Below are 26,734 nucleotides of genomic sequence, written 5' to 3'. Positions count from 1 at the left end.
GCCGTTAGACAGCGAAAAATTTTCTAGCAATACACTCAATGCTGCTCAATGTCAAGCCCTCCGGAAGCGGTGTTGATGCTTCGAAACAATGTAGAACAATAAAGATGTGCTCCATGGGCAAGTTTAGACAGAGTGAGAATCGGGATGTGACAAGCTATGAATTACATAAATTTTAGCTGTTGTAGATTTTTGTTCTTGAGCGCTACAGGTGGTTTAATTCCTTTTGATGATTTTCTCGGAACCCACTTGTTCACGTTTCTTTCATACACCAACAAGCATAATTAAATTGACACGCATACTTGTTTGTCTGTACTGGCCAAACCTTGTCTGGTGAGGCAGCTTGTTTAACAAAACAAAAATTGCGGTCAGGAAGTCAAAAGTAATAGACGTTTTGGAACCTGTACGGGTTCCTTATTCACAGTGCCGCAGACAAGCCCTCGTGGTCACTATATATGCATATCACATGACGTAGAGAGCGAAGATAAACTTGGCAGGGTATCGGTTAGTCCTGTTGATAGTGTTTTCTGTCACTTGAATATGCAAAGACTCAAGCAGCAGTCTCATGGTCACATTCTTTCCCAATGATTGAAGCATTGTCCCATGTTATTGTTTGATTGCACTTGTGCACGTGTTCTGCCAGTGCGTTCGATACTTTACAATTTTTCTTGGCATTGCATTTGCATTCTTTCAAATGCCTTGCCAAGTTCCCAGTTTCGCCGTTGTAGGAGAAGCCGCGGTCATTGCAAGATATTCTGTATACCACTCCTGGGAATTTGTCATCTGCTACACGTTCTTTCATGTTAATGACTTGGTTCTGTCACGCAAGTCATGTTTTGAAAAGACGTGGGACAACACTTCGCTTATGCTGGGCACGTACAGGATGCTCACGTGTTTCCTGAAAACTCTCTTTGAGCTTGTTGTCCAACACAGGCTTTTGAACCGTGGTGATGAAAGCAGCTGGTTAACTCTTTTGCAGATAGTTCCTGGCGTGTAGCTTGTAGTTTCTGTTGCCTTGCTTCTTGACTGGAGCATATGCACAGGTCAGGTAGGACGATACCACCGACGTCTTATATCGGCAATCAGGTTGCACGATGCGAAGATAGTGACCCGTATGTGTAGTTTTCCGCTAAACAGAAAACGACAAGGCTGTTGTCAGAATGGCATATTAGCACTTTGAGGAAGGGCAGCTTGCTTGCTGCTGCTAGCTCAATGGTGAACTGTATGGCTGGTTCTACAGTGTTCAGACGTTGCAAAAACCGGTTGACGTCATCCGTGCGCAGAATACAAAAGTGATCATTGACATAGCTTATGAAGGCTTTCGATGTGGGTGCCAAGTTGGCAACAACTTTTCCTTCTAGTGCCTCCTTCACAAGATTCGCAATTGTTGCTGATACTGGTGCACCCTTGGCAGTCACTTGCTTTTGCTTGCAAACCTTTCAATTGGAGGTGAACTATATGTTGCTCAAACATAATTGAAGGATCTCACATACGTCACATGGATCAAGAGGTGCTCTGTCTGCAAGGGAGGGGTCTTTAGACAAGGCTTCCTTGCAAGTAGCTATGGCCAAGTCAACAAGAACACTCGTGAACAACGAGGTAATGTCAAACGAAACCATTATGTCATCGTGGCTCAGTCTGATGTTGCGAACTCTGTCGACAAGTGCTGACGAGTTCAGAATATGGGCCTGGGTGCTGCGGACTAGCAGACGCGGCACTTGGTGCAGGTAGCCCGAAAGCCAGTGCAGCGGAAACCTGTTGAAATTGACAATAGGCCACAGGCTTATGAATCTTAGGGGACCGTACATTGCAGGAGCCGAGCCGTTGGTGCACAACAAACAATAATACAACTTTTTATGCTGAGGAGACACCACCGGGAAGGCGCTAGAGAGTACCTTTTGTAACTTGGACTGGGTGCTGTTGAGTAGGTCATCCTTCAACAAGGTGTACGTTGCTTCATTCTGTAGCATGTCCAGCATTTTTTCATTTATGCGCTGCGGTCGAGTATAACCAGCCGCAAGAATTGCTACGTCCTTATTGCGTTGTAAGCAACAATGTTTTTCAGTGGGCGTGAGACCGGGTGCCGTGCTGCGCTACCGCCAGGATGAAAGCACCCCAATCGCTTGTGTACGCGCTTCATCTTGTACATCAGGTGGAAGCTCGGCAATCGCTCGTTCCACAGCACAAATCACCTTGTTTGAATCACAGAAGCAACACTTGTATATTGAAGTTAATTGCATGGTGCAGTGCGGTCCTTGACTGCAGGCTGGTAGGTTGATCACCGTCAAGTTCGTGTCGCCTGGAGCCTTCGGATGTAGCGCATCCACTTTCCTCTCCCTGGAGGCCTTGTGTTCTCTCACGCAAGCTGTGAAGTTATCATGTAGTTGAACATCCGGAAGTTCATGTCCGAGAAGGTGTTTCAACCGGCGTCGGGCGAAGAACGTGTCATTCTGAAAATTTTTGACTTTCTACCTGCAATCCTGAATTCTTGCCGCAAGACGTTTCTTTTCCGCCTGCTAGATGACCCTGTGGCCCCAAGACGTATGAACGGGAGTCTTCAGGCAAAGATACTGAGGTAGCAGGTGCTCATTCTGGCATGTCTGGTTGAGAGTCAAGTGGGTCCAGAAAGCTGTCGCTCTGGACGGGAGTGAAACAAGCTGAGTATGTTGGAAGCAACATCTTACCCGTGCGTGTTTTGGTAGTGCGCATAGTCAAGAATTCGATGGAATCTCGTCTGGTCAGGTTTAACAAAACAAAAATTACGGTGACTGACCAAGTCAAAAGTATTAGACGTTTAGGAACCCGTACGGGTTCCTTGTTCGCAATGCCGCAGAAAAAGCATCGCAAACTTTGGGCAGGATACCGTCGATCCTGTTATAGTGTTTTCTGTCGCTTGCATATGCAAAGATTCAAGCAGCAGTCTCATGGCCACAATCTTTCCCGATGATTGAAGTATTGTCCCATGTTATTGTGTGATTGCACGTGTTCCGCGAGTGCATTTGACACGTGACGATTTTTCTTGACATCGCATTTATGTTCTTTATGTGTATCCAGTGACCATATTTCACCGGCTAACAAGTGTCAAACATTATCGCTTGGTGCAGGATGCACCTGCACGTATCGGAAGTTGCCTGAATGTTATTGAGGGTTCTCTCGGTTGTCTACGAACCACACGTATTGTGTCAAATTGTGCAAGGCACACGAGCACCAACAAATACGCTGGAACTTTCGACAACTGATATATAAAAGCAGACGCGCTTGACCCGCAGATCAGGTTGTCGACGATCGCTGACTTTGCTTGCTGTTACCGTTGCAATTGAGTATTACTTGTTTTGCTGGGCACAAGTTCGCCCAATAAAGAGTTAAATTTGTAGCTCCCAGTTTGGACTCTGCATCCTTCTTCAGCGTCACAATGTGACAATATTTCTAATACAGATTTTTCAATGAGACTTTGCATACCTAATTCTTACATAGCGGTGCAATGAGCTACCAAAAATGAAATCATACGAAAGCTTTTGATATGATATTACTTGGTCGTGCAGGTGTTTGCAAAGCGATCTTGTAAACAGATGGCGATGCCAGCACAAATGCTGATCTCGATATTTTGTGCTCTATTGTTATTTCAGAGGTAAAAAGAAACGTTTGCGGTAGGCATACATTCAATAATTAAACGTGTTTTATATCTAAAAGAGCACAGAAATCACTAACCTGTTGTTTCAAGCTCAGTTTTCAGCTAGCTGTTCTAGGCCAGACTTGGACGGGTGAAGACAAGATAGTCCAGCAAAAGTGCGATACAGCTGAAAAGCAAGCGTTGGCGTGCGTCGGAGCTTGTGCAAGGTCGATCCAAATAGGTCGCGAAGATTCGGGCAGAAAGCACTTCAGAACAAATTGTCACCAACATCAACAAGGGTGGTTAGTGGAGGAGTGATTGAAGCGCGACTATATTTGGAGGGAACAAGCATTGGGAAAGAAAAAGGGTTTTTAATTAAAACGAGGCACAGTTAGAGTCATTCAATGAAAATAAAATTCCTAATCAATTTTATATATGCGTGACGAGTAAAAAAAAGACGACTCTATTTTATTTTATTATTATCAATAAATATCTTTTCTTTTTCAGCGTCCATCGTAAGAGGAGGCGTTGACACTGCTTTCACTTGCAATGCAGTGCACTTCTTGAAATGTGCAGAAAGGCGTGCTCGTAAAGTTCACCTGTTACAATACACCCCCCTCACACATTGTGCTGTTTTGCTTGTCGACGTTTGTCTCAATTAGGTGATGTGGATAGTTTCATTGTTTCTTAACGTGCTCAGTCAAAAGTGAATTACGACCGCCAGATAATTCTTTATTTGTTTTCGTGCGACTGCACTGGCCGACGGGCTTGGCATCCGACGATAGGATCGTGACTCTACACCTAAAGCGTTTGTCGGCCTTCAAAGAAAGTATGTTCTGTGCAGGGGTGTGATTTCAACACCCGTACAGCTGGCCTTTTCCTGCATCGCTTTCCGCGCTGAAAGCTTAAAATGCCCATCAAGTCGAATGGCAGGGCATTTGAATATACAGCTCTAATGGCAGGCCACTAAAACAATTTCGTGCCTTTGAGAACAAAATGACGTCACTTGTGTTCTTGATGTATGGATGTATGATGTACCGGATATGGCCTCACATTATTTTTTCTTCCGCTGGAAGTGTTCCCTCATCACACAGATGTTGCTAAGCCCCATGAAGTGCCGATGAACTGGCATGTTTTTAATGTATGGGCGTCTATGGAAGCTTCGCTACCAGGTATATTTACCTTGGCTTGTGTGGTAGTGTGCCTGTTTCCTTCAACTAACACGTTTGCTTGTCAGTGTGTGTCAACGCATCCCGGTGGCTGGGCCTCAACTTTAGTTGTGCCCCTGTAGCTGTGAAACTAACAATGTATAGAGCGCTATATCATCCAAAACTCTAATCTCTATGCTCCATTTGGGACCTTTTTCAATCGTACTGGACTTACTCTCTTGAAATGATACATAATAATGCAGCACATTTTATATCATCTAGCTGCCATCGCACTAGCAGTATCAAGCCAATGATATCTCATCATACAGTTTTGAAAAGTCAGTTTCTCACGACCTCGTCTGATCGTTCGGTCTGTCTGGATCATCACCAAAAGGTACACGCCACTATACTTGCCACCGCACTAACACTTTCCTTTGTTCGTTTATTGTCCCGCCCACCTCCAATGAATGGAACCACTTCCAATGTTGTTTCTTTTTCAGACCATGACTTCTTGTTCATCAACACACAGTTATTTAATTAATGACGCATGATGTGAATGTCATTAGTTTTCTTTTTGCCTTGTTTCTATTCATTGTACTTTGTATCGTATTTTAATTTTCAGTTGTGTGACCCTTGAAAATTGCATCCTTGTATGTGCCTGCAGCCTTTTATGCATTTGATGTCATTTGTTTTGTGCACTCCCCTCTGTAAAGGTTTGTGCAAGTGAGGGTAAATAAATAAGTAAACACCGAGCTGAATGTCACTCTGCGGGGTAAAGTGCAAGCAAAAGCACAACTAGGGTATCTTTAAGAATTTTTCGCACTTTACTGGACTGTATGTGTGACCATGTTATGCTTCGGGACAAAATCGCCTCAATTAAGGCTAGCAAAGCAACATGCTGCTGCACTTGCATTACATTTGCAATTTTATGCGCTTAACTGTTTAATGCAGGTGCACTCACGTTCCCAAGATTTCTTGAGTATTTGCAAAATTTTGTTGCTTTAATGCATATGAAATAAAATACATCTGCAGGAGAACTGCATCGTAAAGAACTTTGCTGTTCAACTACAATTTCTGGTGGTTTCGCGATCATCTCAACATTCGCCGTGCTGGATGTACAGCAGTAACTCCTATAGGACATGAAAGCAGCCAATAAATATGCTTAAAAAAACAAGAGAGGGTCTTACGGCATAGTTTCTTCACGACGGTATGGCAGCAACGCTGTGATAACGATGGTATGACATCGACTGTGTGACGGAAATGGAATGAAAAAAGAATAATGGCAATGGTGTGAGAACGACAGCATGACAATGGGATGACAATTCTGGAAGGAAAATGCCTGTGTGCCGACGATGGCATGATGATAATTGGATGAAGCTGGAATGATCGCAACAGCCTGATAACTATGGTATGACCACAATGGCATGATTACAATGACAGTGAGCGACTTAATAATTACAATGACGTGACGACGGCGGCAGTGTAACAATGGAATGATGGTGACTGAGTGATCACAATGTAATGAAGGGAATAAAATGACTGCTCAATGACTACCGCGTGTTTGCGTGGAAGCTCACGTCCGCGCCTACATATATTGTCTGCCAACCCTCGCCACCTCGGTCCGCACTATATCTGGTGCCTGTTTGCACTATGTCCGGTACTGGCCCATCATGCAAGACAGTGGGTAGCAGCCAGAAAGAAGAGCTAAGGTAGGAGCTCGTTGGTTGTGCATATTGAATTACTGCAGTGCGCTACAGTGAAATAACACACAAGGTGGAGGAGGAGGCAGAAAAGAAGGAAGGTGAGGTAGGGAGGTCAACCAGACGCATGTCTGGTTTGCCACCCTGCACTGGGAAAGGGGTTTTAGGGAAGAAAAGAAGGAGAGGAAGGGAAGAAGGTACTATCAGTGTGAATATGTGTGGTTGTCTGTAACTTCACGCCTACAGTCAGTCACTGGAGCCAGTGGATTTCATGAGTCATAGCAATGCCCGCTTTGCTTTGTAAGCTTGCGACCCGTGGGGCCATGGTTCAAAAATCTTTCTTTGAACATGGTCTGCTATCTGATTGGTTTAACACACTTCAAAGAATGTTGCCTTCGATGCCATAAAGATTACAAAAACACAACACATGCTCAATCATCTCTTCACAGTTGAATGAGTCACAGATATGTGTGTCGGACATTCCAATGAGGAAGGAATAGGCATTTGTAAAAGCTACCTCCAACAAGAGGCGATACAGTAAAGTTGCATCACGGCGGGAGAAGTGCAATGGAATCTGCAACTTCAGTGTAGGATCCAGCCGGTGGAGACGGCGGTTAGAGGAAATCGGGGTGTTCCACGAAGTTTCAGTCTTTTTGAGCTAGTAAACGAAGTCCCCTCGCAGCATCTGTTCTTGATAAGAGTATAAGAATTGTCACGGTGTCTCTATGGACTGACCAGTCAGCATCATCTGCAAGGTTATTACCGACAATGCCACAGTGCCCCGGAAGCGATTAAAAGATGATGTCATCATCATCAGCCTGTTTTATGTCCACTGCAGGACAAAGGCCTCTCTCTGCGATCTCCAATTACCCCTGTCCTGCGCCAACTGACTCCAACTAGCGCCCGTGAATTTCCTAATTTCATCGCTTCGCCTAGTCTTCTGCCGTCTTTCACTGTGTTTCTCTTCTCTTGGTACCCATTCTGTAACCTTAATGGTCCAACGGTTATCTAACCAGTGCATTACATAACCTGCCCAGCTCTATCTTTTTCTCTTGATGTCAATTAGAATATCGTCTATACCTGTTTGCTCTCTGATCCAAACTGCTCTCTTTCTGTCTCTTAACATTATGCCTAGCAATCTTCCTTCAATTGCCCTTTGCGGAGACCTTAAGAGATAGTGAACAAAAAATTTGTCGCCGAGATTTCTGTCTGCAGTGATAGCTGTCGCACTGAGAGCAACCAAAACAACACTCTTTCTGAGGAGAACTGAGCGAAAAGTAATTATTTTAGTCAATATTTCTCAAATCACGACACCTACCGGCATCCTCCGAAAACTCCGGCAAAACCGGATAACGCGTCACGCTTACGAACTTCGAGGCCCATTGCGAGCAATTGTCCAGACTGAGCACGCGAAGGGGCGATTTGATGCTTGCAGCGACGCGCTTTCTTTGTTCGACCGTCCTATTCGCACTGCTTCCTCGTGTGAGCTCTTCGAAAACCTCATCTTTCATCTCGTGGTTTTGTGGGTTATTGTGTGGAGCAGCCATGTCAGTGCCACAGAATGCCGAGGGTCTGCTGCTCGCAAGGGTGCCGAAATAGTATTGTTGGGCGAAACACGCTGTGCCACTCTTTTCTGCAAGATGAAAAGCTGCGCAGAACCGTAATTTGTTGTTTGTATGATGTTCTGAGCCAGATGTTCGGCCAATTCTGCCAGAATGAATTGAAATCCGCATCGTCTAAAGTGATGGCTGACGAAAAAAAATTTTGCCGACATGAGACTGGTGGCGCCATCTCGTTTGCACCAAGGGAAGGATTGCTCGGCTGCGATGAAACAACAAGAGCAGGCGCGTGAGCTAGCATAAATGTGCTGAGGTGAATGTTACCTGCTCACCACTTGGGTTCCTTGTTGGTGGCAATACTACAGGCTGTGCCTAAAAAATCGGCCTGTGATTATGCTTCTTGGTAATGCAATTTTATAGGGCAGCTGCTGTCTTATTTCAACCGTAGGCGACCGCATATGCAACACGCAGTGCCAAACGGAGGCGGCTTTCCGTTTAGCGATCCTAGCCGGCGCTTTGCCAATCGAATACCGTGCTCTAGGTTGCCGCGGCAGAGGGGGGGGGGGGGGGGGGGGGGGGGGAGTGCATGCAGTGGATAACGGAGATAGCTCTGCGTTTCGACTTGGCCCAGCGGGTGCTCTAGCTGGCTACTGCTGCGGAGGGGTGGCACTGGAGGATGAGCAAAGTGGAGAGCAAGATTCGCGCGTGCAGCTAGAGCAGCGCGCTCGGGCCGTCTCTGCGGAGCTTGGTTACAGCGAGGAACAAAGGCGATGCCGACACGAAGTTCAGGAATGGCGCGTAAGAGCTGCACTCTGAAACCTTATTCCTCTGTGCTTAGATCATTGATCAACTTCTCAATGAAAGTACGGAGAAACTAGACCACACACCCCCACTGCGCAATGCGAGGAAAACAAAACTGTGCAGCCGGTCAGTTCGCCCCACGGCTGCTGACGGTAGGTGTGACGTCAGATCCGCCGGATTGTTGTCGGGAGCGCTTTGAGAGTGACGTGGTGGCCGCTCATATAGCGTGAAAAATAAAACCATCCGCTCAAAAGTAACCCGAATAATGACTATATACTATAGCAATCGTATCTTAAGAATGCAATAGTGGGGCTTTCTCTATATTCTTGGATTTTTATTCTGTATCCCTTTAACTTGTTCTCAATCTTCTTTGTTAGTCTCAAAGTCTCTGCCCCATATGTCAGCACTGGTAAAATGCACTGATTGTACACCTTCCTTTTCAATGATAACGGTAAGCTTCCAGTCAAGAGCTGGCAATGTCTGCCGTATGTGATCCCACCCATTTTTATTCTTCTATGAATTTCCTTCTCATGATTGGGGTTCCCTGTGATTAACTGACCAAGGTAAACATACTCCTTCCGACTCCAAGGCTGACTGGCTCTCTCTGTTAAGGTCCTCAATCATTTTTTGTAACTCGTGTGTATTGTTGCTTAATAGAACAATGTCATTGGCAAACTGAAGGTTGCTGAGATATTTGCCATCGATCCTTACTCCTAAGCCTTGCCAGTTTAATAGCTTGAATAATTCTTCCAAGCACACAGTCAATAGCATTGGACAGATTGTGTCTCCCTGTCTGACCCCTTTCTTCATAGGTATCTTCCTGCTTTTCTTGTGTAGAATTAAGGTAGCTGCAGAACCTCTGCAGATATTTTTCCAAGGTATTTACGTAAGCATTCTGTACTCCTTCATTACATAATGCCTGTATGACTGCTGGTATCTCAATTCAATCAAATGCCTTTTCGTAATCTGTGAAAGCCATATAGAGAGGCTTATTGTACTCTGCGGATTTCTCGATAACCTGATAAATGACATGGATATGTTCCATTGTAGAGTATCCCTTCCTGAAGCCAGCCTGTTCCCTTGGTTGACCAAAGTCCAGTGTTGCCCTTATTTATTATTTGGCTGTTTGGATAAATGGTTATTGGTTATTTGGTTATTATTTGGATATTATCTTGGTAAATATTTTATATAATACTGGGAGTAAGCTAATGGGCCTATAATTTTTCAATTCTTTAACGTCTCCCTTTTTGGGGATTAGTATAATGTTTGCATTCTTCCAGTTTTCTGGGACCCTTGCAGTCGATAGACACTTCTTATAAAGAGCCGCCAGTTTTCCAAGCATTATATATTGACACGTGTACTTGTCTTTATTGGGCGACACGTTTCACTGCCTAAGAAATGTTATCGCACAGCGCAGGACGTGCTTGCATGCGTCGGAAGTTTCTGGAATGTTATTGATGGTTCCATCCGCTGTCTGTTGTCGCCGAACCTTGTGTAATCTGATTGCATGTATGCGTGACGCGAATGGCGTAAAACTTTGTGGAAGGCATGCGGGTCCCAGTGATTACTCTGGAACATTCGACGACTGATCTATAAAAGCCGACGTGCTTGACCCACTGATCAGATTTTCGCCGATCGCCGACTGTGTTCGCCGCTGTCACCGTTCTTTGAGTGTAGCCTGTTCTTGAGGGCACAAGCTCGCCCAATGAAACGCTTGTTTCGTCTTTCCTAGTTTGGCTGCTTTCTTCACCGTCACTACCACGTGACATCTGGTGGAGGTGCGGGGTATCGATCCCCGTACCTCTCGCCCTCAAATTCAGACCGCCGGAGGACACCTCATCACGTCGTCTGGAATCTGCATGGCAAGACCGTACTTACCCTGCCACCTTCGTTATCCTCCAACAGTGTTCACGAGACGTCATTCTCAGCATGGACTTCCTGAACCAACACGGCGCAATCATCGACCTGAAGTCGAAGTTGATAACGCTGTCGGAAGATCGAGCAATACTGCCGGAGAGCTCTCGTAGTCACCATGCCTTAAGCGTGCTCGAAAGTCAAGTCAGCATCCTGCCTCGCTCCAGCATTGTCATTTCCGTCGGCACCAAAACACCTGCCGACATAGAAGGCGTCATCGAGGGTGACCTACGTCTACTGCTAGACCGTGAAATTTGCGTCGCAAGAGGGATCGCTCGACTGCACGGAGGGAAGTGTTACTGACAAACTTCAGCCAGGAGTTCAAGCACATCAACAAGGGCACGACAATCGCATACATAGAGGAAATTCTGGAAACCAGTAATGCGTTTGTCCTCTTGGATTCCGCCGCATCTACCCCGAGGACCATGGTTCCCGAACCAGACTACGACGTTAATCCAAGTCTCCCCATGATTAAGCAACAACAGCTCAGAAGTCTGCTCCGACGATACAAAGGCTGCTTTTCGACGTCATCGAGGATTCGACCAACACCAGTCACAAAGCATCGCATAATCACCGAGGAGTGCGCTCGACCACTCCGCCAGAGCCCTTACCAAGTTTCGCCGTGAGAATGTGAAGCTATAAGAGAACAAGTCGACGAAATGCTGCGCGACGACATCATCCAGCCGTCGAAAAGCCCGTGAACATCCCCTGTTGCCTTGGAGAAGAAAAAGGACGGAACCTTCCGTTTCTGCATCAATTATCATTGACTGAACAAGATCACAAAGAAGGATGCATACCCCCTACCACGGATAGACGACACATTAGATTGGCTCTGCAACGCAAAATACTTCTCATCGATGGATCTCAAGTCTGGCTACTGGCAAATAGAAGTCGACAAGAGAGATCGCGAAAAGACCGCCTTCATCACGCCAGACAGCCTCTACGAGTTCAACGTCATGCCATTTGGACTGTGCTCGGCACCTGCAACATTTCAGCGCGTCATGGACACGGTGTTAGCAGGATTCAAGTGGCAGACCTGTCTCGTTTACTTGGATGACGTCGTCGTCTTCACCGGAAATTTCGACGATCACCTTAGGCAGCTTGTGACAGTACTAGAGGCCATCAAGTCATCAGGGCTCACTCTGAAGCCAGAAAAGTGCCACTTCGCTTACGATGAGCTTCTGTTCCTAGGCCACGTCATCAGCAAGTCTGGAGTTCGCCCCGACCCGTAGAAGACAGCTGCCATCGCAAAGTTTCCGCAGCCCATCGACAAGAAGGCAGTGCGTAGATTCCTTAGCATGTGTGCCCGCTACAGGCGCTTTGTCAAGGACTTTTCACGCATCGTGGAGCCGCTGACACAGCAAACTGAATATGATGTCGAGTTCAAGGGGTAAACGCTGCAGGCCAACGCAATTCAAGAACTTAAACAACGCATGCAGTCCCCACCGGTAGTTTCGCACTTCAATGAGGACGCCGATACCGAAATGTACACTGATGCCAGTACCCTAGCACTCGGTGCCGTCCTAGTCCAGAGGAAAAACGGACTTAATTGAACAGGGTGATTGCTTATGCTAGCCGGTCATGGTCAAAAGCGGAAGGCAATTATTCTACAACCAAATAGGAATGCCTCGCCATCATTTAGGCTACAGCGAAATTTCGGCCACACCTATATGGCAGCCCATTCAATGTCGTCAGCGACCGTCATGCGTTGTGTTGGCTAGCGAATATGAAGGACTTCGCTACCTATCTTGACGTCGCTAGCTATCTCCAGTGCGCCGAAGAAGCTTGACAGCTCGCCCGCCTACGGATCAAGAACCAGCAGCCGACAGCCGGCACTACAACCTCCGGTGGCGCTTCGTCAAGTACCAGCCCGGCGACCGTGTTTGGGTATGGACCCCGATACGCCGACGAGGACTGAGTGAGAAACTATTGCGACGCTATTTCGGACCCTACAAGGTCATCCGACGTATTGGCGCGCTGGACTATGAGGTCGTACCAGACGGCATTTCCCATTCACAGCGGTGCCGCGCACGATCTGAAGTGGTCCATGTGGTGCGTCTTAAACCATTTTACGGACGCTGACGAACTTCCTTATTTTGTTGTTTTCTTTGCTATGAGTGCTTTTCTTTATTACTTTTGTTTCTTTGCAGCATCAGGGTGATGCTTTTTAAGAGGGGGGTATTGACACGTGTACTTGTCTTTATTGGGCGACACGTTTCACTGCCTAACAAATGTTATCGCACAGCGCAGGACGTGCTTGCATGCGTCGGAAGTTTCTGGAATGTTATTGATGGTTCCATCCGCTGTCTGTTGTCGCCGAACCTTGTGTAATCTGATTGCATGTATGCGCAACGCGAATGGCGTAGAACTTTGTCGAAGGCATGTGGGTCCCAGCGATTACTCTGGAACATTCGATGACTGATCTATAAAAGCCGACGCGCTTGACCCGCTGATCAGATTTTCGCCGATCACCGACTGTGTTCGCCGCTGTCGCCGTTCTTTGAGTGTAGCCTGTTTTTGAGGGCACAAGTTTGCCCAATAAAACACTAGTTTCCTCTGTCCCAGTTTGGCTGCTTTCTTCACCATCGCTACCAAGTGACAATATCCTCCATCTTTGATTAAATAGACTGTGATTCCATCTTCTCCGGCCACTCTTCCTCGTTTCTTGTCGTGCAAGGCCCTTCTACCTCATCGCTAGTTACAGGAGGAGTTTCTGTATCCTGTTCATTACTGTTTCTGATGGAGGTATCCTGACTCCTCTGGGTACTGTACAGGTCAGTAGCAAGAAAAAAACTGCTAGAATATGCAAGAGCACAGGACAAGCCGTGCAAACTTCCACTTGACAAGATGCGCATTAACAACAAGGAATACATGTACGATGTTGATAGAGACACCGTCGTATTATGTAGCAGATAGCTAAAGAAACCTACGGGTGCACAGATCCCTAAACTGCCCCCTTATACTGACTCATCTCGCTTGCTCACAATATCGTACACTAACATACGCAGCATACTAAATAAACGCGATATATTTTGTTCCTTTGTAGAAGATAGCAATCCCGACATTTTAGCTGTAACAGAAACATGGCTGCACGAAGATGTTTCAGATAGCGAAATTTTTATAGAAAGTGACATATTCAGCATTTATCGGCATGACCGCAATGATAAAAAGGGCGGTGGTGTCTTGCTTGCAATAAATAAAAGGATTTCTTCTTATGAAGTTGACACCTTGTCATCACTTGAGATTATCTGGGCTGCCTGTCAAACCATTTGTGGAAACATATTAGTTGGTGTCTGTTACCGCCCCCCTGAATTGTCCCTTCCATTTGTTGATAAACTACGCGAAAGCATTGTTACTGCCATGCGGAAATGTTCAACTAGTTATGTTTATCTGCTTGGCGATTTCAATTTTCCCCAAATCAATTGGCCATGCTTGTCATCGTCGTGCAAGCACGCAACCGATTTCATTGAATTAACCTTGGATTTAAATCTTTCACAGGTAATCAATCAACCCACCCGTGACAACAACCTTTTAGATTTGGCACTAACTACCGCACCTGAAACCGTGTGTCCTGTGCTAATTTCTGATGGTTTTAGTGACTATAAGCTGCTTCAGCTGACGCTCCGAATACCCATGTTATTTACTGGGTTTCAATATAAAAAAATTCGGGATTACGACAAAGCTAACTACGTTTCCATCAACACTGAACTTCAGTTATTTCTCAGTGATTCATTCTTGCCGTCTTTTCCCCAACGCTCCGTTAACGAAAACTGGGTACTTTACAAAGACAAATTACTCGCTCTTGCAGACAAATATATTCCATACGTTTCGGCAGCGAACGACAAGTCTAAACCATGGTTCAATAAAAAACTTCAAACACTACGTAATAAAAAAAAAACGTCTGTACCGCAATGCTATAAATCGTGCAAGCGAGTCCTCGTGGAGCAAGTACAAAAGTTTCCTTAGTGAGTACACTTTAGCCTTATGCACTTCTAAAGACAAGTACTTCGCTCACGACTTACCTTCTCTCCTGAAGACTAATCCGCGAAAATTTTGGCAAACGTTAACACCCGGTCACACTTCTGATATTTCTCTGCTAGACGACAAACAACAACCTCTTTCTGACGGGGAATGTTCATCACTATTTAATGCATATTTGCTTCTGTTTTTACAAGGGAAGACCATTCCGATATTCCAGTGGTTCCGGATTACGATTACCCATTTATGGCACCCGTAAATATTTCAACTGAAGGCATTGTTAGCCTCATTAACGGACTTAAAACCACATCTGCCTGTGGTATTGATAATATTAACACTAAGCTATTAAAAAACACAGTATCTACTTCAAGTATCATTCTGTATCATATCTTCAAGCAGTCCTTGTCATCTGGTGTCTTGCCAGTTGACTGGAAGATTGCAAAGGTTGTCCCCATTTTTAAAACTGGAGATAGACATAGGCCTGAAAACTGTCGCCCAATATCGCTAACATCTGTGTCATGCAAACTATTCGAACACATAATCGCCTCGCACATTTACACGCACCTAGAAAAAAATAACTTTTTCTTTCAGAAACAGCATGGCTTCAGGAAAGGTCTATCTTGTGAAACACAGTTACTAGAGTTTACCACCGATCTACACAGCAGTATGAACAACAGTCAACAAATTGACGCCATTTTCCTGGACTTTTCAAAAGCATTTGATCGCGTTGCCCATTGCCGGCTCATTTCTAAAATATCTCATCTAGGTATCGACTCACTAACCCTTTCTTAGCTTAGAAACTTTTTATCGCTTCGTCGCCAATTTACCGTTGTTAACGATTGTCCTTCTCCTATCACTGAGGTCACCTCTGGTGTACCACAGGGGAGTGTGTTGGGGCCTCTGCTTTTCCTAATATTTATTAACGACCTACCTTCAAACACTTCCTCCTGCGTACGACTGTTCGCTGACGATTGCGTTGTTTACCGACCAATTAATTCCACTAACGACCATACCGCCTTGCAGCATGACCTTCACATTATTACCGACTGGTGTAATACTTGGAAAATGTCTCTTAACCCTTCCAAATGTAATAATATATCGTTCTCACGCAAGCGCACTAGCTCCATATTCACATACATCATAAATAACACGAATCTGTCACGTACCACTACCTACAAATACCTTGGTGTAAACCTGACTAGTAACCTTTCTTGGTCTCCGCATATCACTACAATTTGCGCAACCGCATCTAAAACCCTTGGCTTTCTGAGGCGCAACTTGCAAAATTCATCTGCTGACGTGCGTAAATTAGCATACCTGACATTCGTACGCCTGCAATTAGAATTTGCATCCGCTGTGTGGTCACCACACCAAGAATACTTAATAACCATGCTGGAACGCATCCAGAACAGAGCTGCCCGTTATATAACTCGGAATTTTGATCGAAAGTCAAGTATAACGCAGATCTAGCTCGATATTTCTTTACAGCCCCTAAACATCCGCCGCAAGATTGCTTTGCTCTGTCTATTACACAAATATGTTCATTCCGATAAGCCATGCATATTACCCCTCGAAATCCCCGTCCGTACGTCCTCAAGATTACATAATCATTTTAGCTTCAAGCGCACTTTCAGTAAAACCACTGCGTTCAATTTATCTGCTGTACCTCATGCCATATCCCACTGGAATGGTCTTCCCGATGATATCGTCATGATAACTGATCGTAAAATATTTCGTGAACGCCTGTGCGTGCTTTTTACATAATCTCCTTTCTTTTATATATCTGCTATGCTTGATCATGCTATGCTTTGTTTTGTTTTTTAGTTCAGCCACTGTACAGTTGTCTTAGGTTTAATTTTGGGTTGTTTCCATTGTACTTAACAGTTCTTTGTTACATTGCCCCCCTTACTCAATGCCCGACAGGACCTGTAAGGTGTTCTTTAAATAAATAAATAAATAAATATAGAATTCTTCCACATCTTTTACTATATCTTCAAGATTGCTGATGATATTGGTCCCTGTTATTACTGATGATGGTCCCTCTGTTGAAATTAGGCAACCCGCACTCTCCTCTCAATTACAGACTCATTTCACTTACCAGTGTGCCTTGCAAAATCCTTGAACACGTCATATTTTCCAATCTTGTCTCATTTCTGGAATCCTAACTCTTTCTTCACTTTATGTCAGCATGGGTTTCGCAAAAGCTACTCCTACGAAACACAACTAATATTGTTTATACACAACATTTCTTCCTCTTTAGACAAAGGCCAAGTCATTGACTGCATCTTTATAGATTTTGCGAAAGCATTTGACAAGGTGTCTCATCACTTACTGCTTTTTAAACTTAGTACTCTTAGTATTGACCCTAATATTCTGAAATGGATAGAATGTTTTCTAAACAATTGTACCCAGTTTGTAACAGCTAACGATTCTGCCTCCCGGCACTGCGCCATGTGTTCCTCAAGGCTCCGTCTTGGGACCGTTACTATTCCTAATTTATATAAACGACTTACCTGCCGTAGTTAATAGTTCCATTAAACTTCTTGCAGATGATGGCATTCTATACCGTGAAATAACTAATCAGCATAATAACTTTATGCTTCAGTCAGATCTAGATAACATTTCAAGGTGGTGCTCATAATGGTTAATGTTCTTAAATCTGACTAAATGCAAAATTATTTTGCATTTCGTGGCATGTGCACATCGAACATATTACGAACAATGCAAACAGATCTCTTGCCTACATTCACAGGAATTTTTCTAAAGCCCCACTCCATTTGAAGTTACTGCTCTACAAAACACTAATCAGGCCGAAGCTAGAGTATGCATCATCTGTCTGGGACCCAGGTCAAAAAACATTAGCAGACACCATTGAGTCAGTTCAGAACATTCCATCCTTTGAAATTATTCCCGCACAGCTAGTGTTTCGTTAATAAAGTCAAACCTTGGCCTTATTAATTTGCAGCTTTGAAGAAAGATTTCCCGTCTGCCTTTTGCAAAAAATCTTTTACCAAAATAACTCACTTAAACAAGACTTCATTTCAGAGCCTTCGTACATGTCATTGTGTCTTGATCATCGGTTTAAAGTGCTCACTCCTTTCAGTCACATAAATGTTTTCTCTAATTTATTTCTGCGAAAAACCAGTGCCGAGTGGAACCGCCTTCCCCCCTTCATCGCCTGCATCGAGGAGGCATCGTCTTTCAAGATTGCAATAACTGATTATATTTTGAGTTTATCACTTTAAATACTAATAATTGTTTGAACGTGCTGTATTCTTTTTATTATTGTACCCACCCCATCTGTAACGCCCTTCTGGGCCCTGAGAGTACTGTAAATAAATAAATATTACCCTGCTTATCTTTGAGAGGATATTCTTGGTTTGTTCAATGCCAAGTTTCTTTCTCACTGATTTCAGGCTGCATCCATGTTTTACAGCTTCTTCAGTCTTTCTCACGTTATAGTTTCGAATACCACTTATTTTCGCCTTGTTGATCAGTTTTGACAGTTCCACGAATTCTATCTTATCTCTTGAGTTGGACACTGTCATTCTTTGTTGTTTCTTTATTAGGTCATTTGTTACTTGGGAGAGCTTGCCTACTGGTCGCCTTGGTGTCTTGCCTCCAAATTCATTTGCCGGCTCTGAAGCCAGCCTAGTTACGGTTTCATTCATTAGCTCTATGTCGTCATCTCTCTGTTCTAAGGCTGCATATTTGTTTGCAAGTACCAGCTTGAATTTGTCTGCTTTTACCCTTACTGCCTCTAGGTTGATCTGTTTCTTCTTGACCAATTTTGTTCTTTCTCTCTTCACTTTTCTCTCCCACTTTTAAGGGATCTTTTTCGTCACTCTAAAGTGGCACGTACCTAGTTACCCAAGTTGGCACCAAATACGTTCATTGAGTAATGTTTAAAAATGGTGCAAGGGTGTACACTGGACAGCAGAATAGAGGATGGGACACACATGGCACTGGCAACTTAGCCGTGTGTGACCCATCCTCTATTCCGTTGTCCGGTGTACGTCCTTGCTAAGTTCAGGGTGTCTATCAACCGGGAAGTTGGATAGTCTGGAAATACCCAGAGAAAACTCAGGGAATTAATTTGTGCTTCTATTAGGGAAAATTAGCTGTAACTTTATTGAAAGGGAACGAAAGTCGTGTTAATGCTGGCTCCAGTAACAGAGGAATCGCAACGAATCGTCATTGACGCCGTGTCATCGGCACAAGTGAAGAAAGTGAAATCACAAGTGAAATCGTTCGTTAACTGCCAGAGCAGTTAACGAACGATTTTCCAGACGCCCGATTTTTCGAACATGCCCGATAATTCGCGCGGCTTTGCGGCAACACCACGTACTCCATATAGTCAATGTATATTGCCCTGACTGCAGGTCCGAAATGGCATTAATCAAAGCCACCACCGCCGCCATTTTGATTATCTCGCCGCCTCGAACCGGCACTCGCACGCAGGTCCGCTGGCAGCCGCAGCCACCGCCGCGGCAACGTTAGGCCTAGCTGCTTCTGCGTTCGCTATTAAGCTTCTTGCCGTGCGGTACCATGTTTTTCATTGAAAGAATTCGCCGCTGTCAGCAATGGCACCGACTCCGCCTTTGTAATCCTCTCGATTGGCTTCGAAGCTCGCAGAGCACAGCGCGTTGCGTAATACCAGTCTTCTAAAGTTGCTTCGCCTCAGTACAGTAGTGTTACGCGGTGAAACATAACAAGCGTGGGAAGGGGCAATTGTCACGGGACACAGTATGTATTCCTTAATTATACATGCGTGCACCCCCGTCTCCTGTCACAGTACGAGCACCGATATGCCCAATAAGTGTACTGGCAAGCCTTAAGAGCTTTTTCGAACGTACCTGTGGCAATTTTAGCCATCAAGGGCAGTTAAAAACATGCATTCATTTTTTGGGGGGGCTGCCCGATTTTTCGGATGTTGTTGCGGCCCCTAGGGAGTCCGAAAAATCGGACGTTGACTGTACAACTGACCAAGAGGATACTTCAAATGATCCATGGGGTGAACGCGTGGAAGATGGAGGATGAGAATAAAAAGGACTGACACACTGAAGAATTAATGGGAGAGGAAGCGTGCCGCCGCCTCTTTGAAGGAGCTTGAGCTCAAAAAACAAAGTGTTGGCTGACACCGAGATGCAGGTGTCCCTCATCCAAACCAAAATAAACTCTTTAAAGCAGTGAAACCAAACACTGAGATGTTGTGTATGGGCTGAGAGTATGTCAGGACAGTTGAGGTTGACTTAATTCCCAGCTGCTGAGAGAGAATCTTAGTTGTGACAACGTTCAGGCCTCATACAGATAAGCTTGCTATCAGTTCATAGAAATAGCTCATATTAAAAAATATTTACTTATGTATGCATGTACTTTTCGTTCGTATTTGAAAATGTTCGACTCAATTTACCATTTTACCATTTTTTTCGCTGTGCATTTTACTAACACCTTCCTTCTGTTTTCTTTTTAAATAAAATAGATATTGCTCCTTACTATTTAAACTGGATTAAGTCATCTTTTTTGTTTCAGCATGCTTACTAGAGAGTGACAGCATCGGGCAACATGGTGTCAGCCTGTCTTGACATAAAACAAAGTTCTGGCTCATTCAGGCAATTGCAAAGGTGCTCAGGGGAAACCTGGAAAACTCAGGGAATTTGGAAATGTCAACTTGGTAGACACCCTGTAAGTTGTAAGTGAGCGCCGTGTTTGTCCCATCCTCTATTCTGTTGTCCAGTGTACGCCCTTGCACTGTTCTTAAACATTGTGGAAAAGCACCAACTCGCCTAATCTGCCATTCTTCACAGTCATTGAGGAGCAGCACACACCTACTGGCACAGTGTCCCAAGTTGGCATCGAAGAGGTTAAATGAAAACCAGCACAGACCTAGTGGCAAATGCCCAGTGCTGCAAGCTGGCTTCAAACAGATTCTAACAGCAGTGCTTACTGTATCACGCATCTGCAGAGACCAATGTCGGCATGAAAGAGGTTCGTTGAAGAGCAGCACCTATGTACTATGTACACCCGCCCACAAAAGCTTATGGGCCACGGGATGTTGGAAAAAATCCAATTCTCGAGCAGCCTGTAGCAGTAGCCAGTAATATTGCAGATGAAGATTTTCCTAGCATATTCTAGTGGAGGCCCGAAATTTAAATACTGGGCTGCATTGTGAGGCTGCGTAGATATTCAGCTTTTTCTGAGATTTCATGGTTCATAATATTTTGTGGCTGGGTGTACACATGTACTGTATACATACTCAGTGACACTAGTTGGTCTGATGGTTGGTTTCGAACCCTGTTACCTCAGCAAAGCAGCCTGATGTGCTAACCATTCTACCACAGACTACCCAGTGGCCCAGTTAGGTGGGAAAATGGTTAGATCCAAATATACATAGACAGATATATATATATATAGCCCCAGAAAGTGCGTGGCATACCCAAACAATGCTAACGCATTAAAAGCCGTTTATTGTTTCCGAATAAACTCGTGTCTGTCACCCAGCTCATTTCCGCCTGTGTCTTTTGGTTCCTGCAGGTGGTGTGGAAGCACATCTTGAACGTGTACCCTGATGGGCTGACGGGCCGACAGCGGCTAGCGTACATGCGTCGCAAGAGCGACCAGTACGTGCAGCTGCGCACCGCTTGGAAGGCACTGCTAGACAAGCCGGACTACAGCGGCGATATCCAGCTGGTGACAAACATGGTGCGCAAGGACGTACTACGGACCGACCGCACAAACCCATTCTACGCGGGCGGGGACGACAACCCCAACGTTGTCTCGCTATTCAACTTGCTCACCACATTTGCCCTCAACCACCCGACACTCTCATACTGCCAAGGCATGAGTGACCTGGCCTCCCCTCTGCTGGTGGTGATGCGTGACGAGCCACATGCGTACGTGTGCTTCTGTGCACTCATGCGGCGCCTGGCACCCAACTTCAACTTGGATGGAGAGGCGATGACACTCAAGTTCCAGCATTTGTCTGACCTCGTTGAGCACTTTGACCCAGCGTTCTTCAGGTGCGTACAGTACTGTTTTGTTGTGCTGGCTGCTAAACATGACTTTTACACAGGTACCTTGAGGAACGCGGCGCCCAGGACCTGCTCTTTTGCTACCGTTGGCTGTTGTTGGAGCTGAAGCGCGAGTTCGCCTTTGACGATGCGCTTCGCATGCTTGAGGTGCTGTGGAGCTCCTTGCCGCCATCACCACCAGAGGGCGAGTTGCCATTGTTTGAGCGACCCTACCAGATGGATGGTGTGGGCCCGCCGCCGCCACGCGTAGTATCCGCTAACCCGTACAGCAAAGTGCGTGCCATTCGGCGCCAGAGCTCACCTGTGGTGCGCGGAGAGCCGAGCAGCGATGACGAGGACGAGGCATATGAGCGTGACCTGGACGGTGGTTGGTGCAATGGCGGTGGCTCCGACTCCGACGACAAGCCGTCGAATCACACGAGTGAGGGCTACGTGTCCGAGGGCGCATCGTCTCGCGAGGCTTCCACTGACGACTCCTCGGGAATTGTGCCGTGGACCGCTAAGCCCAAGACATTACCACGGCCGCAAGAACTTGGCGGCGGCAACCCCTTTATGATGTTCTTGTGCCTGACGCTGCTTATGCAACATCGTGACGTGATCATGCGCAATGGCATGGACTACAACGAGCTGGCCATGCACTTTGACAAAATGGTGCGCCGACACCGGCTGCAGAAAGTGCTTCAGCAGACCAGGGCTCTGTACACTGACTACCTGCGCCTCGGTTGGGACGAACATGTGTGATTTCATCATTGTAAAACTAGTCTGTGTGTTCCATGTCAGTGCAGGGCTGCCAATGCACCCTGACTCACTCTTGACCCGGTGATGAGACTGTCGTCGTTGGGCGCAGCCATGACATGTCGAATCTGTGATACCGAGTGCGCAATTACAGTCGCACGTCGTTACCTTCGCTAATAACTCGACTTGTGTAAATTGTATTGTTTATGTGAAAACTCGCTGTTCGCATATCGACTGGGCAGAAACACACGAAGCCCAAATATTTTTGTCTGGACATCGTCGGTATGAACACAACCAACTCTACACAACTTACACAAGCCAGAAGTCCTGCACATATTGGCTGTGAGACAATAGCCATGTCTGTTTTGCAGCAACAAATAGCTGAGAGAATAACAAAACAGTTCAGATTGATTGAAAGTTGTTGATTTTTTGTTCTATCATTGTTCTTTTTTTATAGGTTCTGTCAGGATTTGCTATTACAGATAGCTTGCTTTGCTCCAGAACCTAATAACGAGAGAACGAGCAGGACTGTACCTCCATCACCATCTTCTGTTTTAACGGGAAGCAGTCTTTCCTTTTCAAGTCACTTTGCAGTTGGTAGGTTCCTGTCTCACTTCATGTGGGGCCTCTTCAATGAAATGTCAAGCGGTTGGGTTTAAACAAGGATACCCCATAGCCACATACTCTATCCATTAGGCTGCAGACATAGAGCGAGCAAACTATCAACTGGGTTTATTTGCGTCAAGTCTGCATATATAGGCAGTGTTCACAGGTGACAAAAAAAAAGGAAGGGGGGAACGAGGAGAAGAGGGCAAATCAAGCCTGCCTCATGTCAACACAAGCTGCGCAGGAAATTGTGTTCAGCATGATATAAGGCAGCAGAAGTGTCACTTACATAGTCATCGCCCTTTGTGGGCCAAACAGGGCGCTGCGTGAATGAACGTGCAAGAGAGCATGCATTGTCAATTCAGAAAAGAGAAGGAGCGCACTTGCCCGCTCATTACATTGCATGTAAAGAATGGAGACCACTGTTCAACAAAATTAAGATTCGAGGCAGAAGCAAGAATAAAACAGCCTGTGAGCTTTTAGAAGCTTTTTAAATCAAGGAAAAGGACGATGACTGTGTAAGTGGCACTTCTGTTGCGTTATATCTCACTGAACGCAATTTCCTGCACAGCTTTTGTTGATATGAGGCAGGCTTGATTTGCCCTCTCCTCCTTCTTCCCCCCTTACATTTTTTGTCACGTGTGAACACTGCCTATATATGCAGATTCGACACATTTAAACCCAGTTGATAGCTTGCGGTCTTTTAATCTAACTCGTTCTTTTTTTTTTTTCCTGTGTTCATTCTTTCTTAGGCGCAACTCTTCCTAAAACATAGCCTTGCACCAACTCACCCAGCAAAAAGTTATTCTAAACTGTTACCGCTTTAATGGATTGGCATGTGCATCACGTTGCAGACTTAAAATAGCAGCACATAAGTGGCACACTGAGCAAGCATCAGGTCATCGACAAATTTAGTCACTGTCATGTTGTTTTCCGGCCGCCACACAAACGGTCTCTTCACCCACACAGTTGCTTGCCTTACAGTTTATATTGTGCCGTCTGGTAAGAGATGGTAGTACCCCAGACACGGCTAGATGCTAGCTACTAGCAAAATGCTTCGCATAATATTCTTTCTCACAGTGCATCAGACGTTTTTATTTATTTATTCATACCTCAAATACCCAATTTGGGGTTTTATGTGATGGGTGGGCATATCTCGGTCATATCTTCAATGAATGCCTTGAGCGATGAATGACTGAGTGGTGCACCACTTCAGCAGGTAGATGATTCCAGTCTTTTGCTATTTGAATGAAGAAAGAGTTAAGATGAGCAGTGGTGCGAGCTGGAGGGGGATAAACAGCCTTTGAATGGCTATGATGGGAATCAATCCATCTTGATTGTAGCTTGCTTAAGTGGATTGAATGTTTCTTGCAGAATAGAACACGGTACATTTCTGTTAATGATCATGACTCTAAATCATGCAATGTAACATCCATTGTTCCTCTGGGGTCAGCCCTTGGGCCTCTTCATTTCCTAATTTATATTAATGACCTGCCTGATTCTGTTACTTCTAACATAAGGCCCTTTGCAGACGACTGCATTCCGTACCGCGTAATTTCTAATGAGTCTGACTTCTCCGTTTTTTCAATCTGACCTAAATAAAATTTCTTCTTGGTCTAATACATGGCTTATGAAACTAAACATTGACAAATGTAAAGCAATGAGGGTGTCTCGAAAGATTAACCAGTCTATTTCTCAGGGCTATGATCTTAACCGTTGCCCTCTTCAGTTCATCGACAGCTACAAGTATCTAGGCATCCATATCACTAAAAACCTGTCATGGCAGAAACATATCCACCATGGTATTAACAAAGCTAACAGTTCCCTTGGTTTTCTTCGGCAGGATTTCCGCCTCGCTCCCATTCCATTGAAACGACTAACTATATAAAACACTCGTGCATTCTAAACTCGAGTACGCTTCACCAATATGGGACCCGTACACTAGCTCGTTAACACAGTCGTTAGAATCGGTTCAAAACTGCTCATTTAGGTTTATCCTCTCTAACTACTATCGCTTAGCCAGCATTTCTCGCATGAAGCAAAAGCTTGACCTACCTCTCCTTTCTACTAGACGTCAAATTTCCTGCTTATGCCTGTTTCATAAAATATACTACACTAATAATGACCTAAATATGACACTTTTTTCGCCTCCGAGCCATTGGTCATTCCGTATTGATCGTCGAATGAAGGTTGAGGTGCCTCAGTGTAAAAGCAATGTTTACCTCAAAGCCTTCATCCCGAAAACAAGTCAAGACTGGAATCGCCTTCCCGCCTCCGTCGTCACTATAACAAATCATGATGCGTTCAAGTCAGCTATCTGTGACCATGTGCTGCCTCATTAGCCACTTTTTTTTTCTTTTTCTGTTGCCACTCCTCTCTGTAATACCTGTACGGCTGTGAGAGTAAATAAATGAAATGAAGTGTGATGCACAGGCATGATGTCGGTCTGGTGAAGCAGCGAGTGATAAAATTTGTAAGAGACAGTCTTGCTGTTTTGCGGCGGTGCTCGAGAGTTGGAAGGTTCAGAGATGACTCAAGTTTAGTGACGCTAGTGTGGTAAGATTAGTCAGAGTGAATGAACCTGGCTGCATGATTCTGTATAGATTCCAGTGCTGTTGCCAGATTAGATTGGTATGGGTCGCAACTGAGCATGCGTATTCCAGTTTGGGTCGAACAAGTGTTAAATGTGCGAGTAGTTTTACTGAAGGGGAAACAAGACGTAGATTACGGGGCAGGTAGCAAAGTAAACAATTGGCATCATTGCTAACGCTGCAAATGTGTGAGGACCAACCGAGTTTACTGGACAAGTTAATACCTAAGTACTTATAAGAAGTCATAGCATGTACCTATTGTACATCTAGCACGTACATCTATTGTTTTTGTTGCCCCGCTCTTTGGCGTCGGCATCTGTCTTCACTGTGATGACGCGTCTTAGTGCTTAAATTAATAGGCGCGACCCTTCCAGCTAAATAGCTTTCCGCTCGCATTTCGCACTGAGTGCGTTTATTTTAGTACCATTAATTGCCTGTTCACAATAAAGCAGAGTACATGCCACCTGAAAAATTTTGATTTCGTTGCAGTGGAACGGTGGTGCCATCTATCAACCACCATGGTGGAACATGACCTTGACTATTCGTAATAATTATAATGTTCTAATGACCCCCCCCCCTCTTTAAATCAAGATGGGGACAAATAGTAACCTAGCCTTTGTAAGCTACCTAAGTACAACCCTCTCCTAACATAGCACTTTGCCTATCTTCTTTCTGTCGTAATGTTACCTGTGATGATTTCACTTCCATTTCATTCCCGCTTTTATTCCACCAATACTTCATACGTCTCTCGCTTATTTAGGCTGCTTACAAATTAGGACTCCCAGCTTTGAACCTTGCACTTTAAAAGGTGGACATTCCTTACGGGCATTTTCTACTGTGTCCCATGCAGCTATGGCTGGTTGAACACATTGGCTCCAGTGTCCCTTTATATTCTCCCACAGGAAAGCAGAGTCTGCAAAGGTCTGCCATTGTGTCCCAAAGCTGTGCGGTAAGGCCACTTATATGCACAGGAGCCAAGCTCGGCAAGATGGCAGAAGCCTTGGACAGTGTTCCCTTTCTTCATTTTATTGTGATGGCAATTACATTGACACTCCAGGTGTATT

At 45.1% G+C, this 26,734-nt stretch overlaps 1 protein-coding gene across 4 annotated transcripts in view; it reads left to right on the top strand.

Annotated features, from left to right (window-relative positions):
• LOC126529733 (TBC1 domain family member 25-like) overlaps positions 1-25,505 on the top strand; it is a 170,594-nt gene extending 145,089 nt beyond the window's left edge. For all 4 annotated transcript variants that reach the window (XM_050177234.2, XM_050177235.3, XM_055069953.2 and 1 more), the window contains 2 exons: positions 21,242-21,726; positions 21,780-25,505. In XM_050177234.2, coding sequence (XP_050033191.1) covers positions 21,242-21,726; positions 21,780-22,479 — 1,185 coding nt within the window. In that variant the 3' untranslated portion in view covers positions 22,480-25,505. The remainder of the gene's footprint in view (positions 1-21,241; positions 21,727-21,779) is intronic.
• The last annotated feature ends 1,229 nt before the right edge of the window (positions 25,506-26,734 follow it).

This window comes from Dermacentor andersoni, chromosome 9, assembly GCF_023375885.2.
Source record: "Dermacentor andersoni chromosome 9, qqDerAnde1_hic_scaffold, whole genome shotgun sequence".
NCBI classification, from domain to species: domain Eukaryota; kingdom Metazoa; phylum Arthropoda; class Arachnida; order Ixodida; family Ixodidae; genus Dermacentor; species Dermacentor andersoni.
Note: the sequence above shows the minus strand (reverse complement) of the source record. Positions and strands in the feature narration are given on the sequence as shown.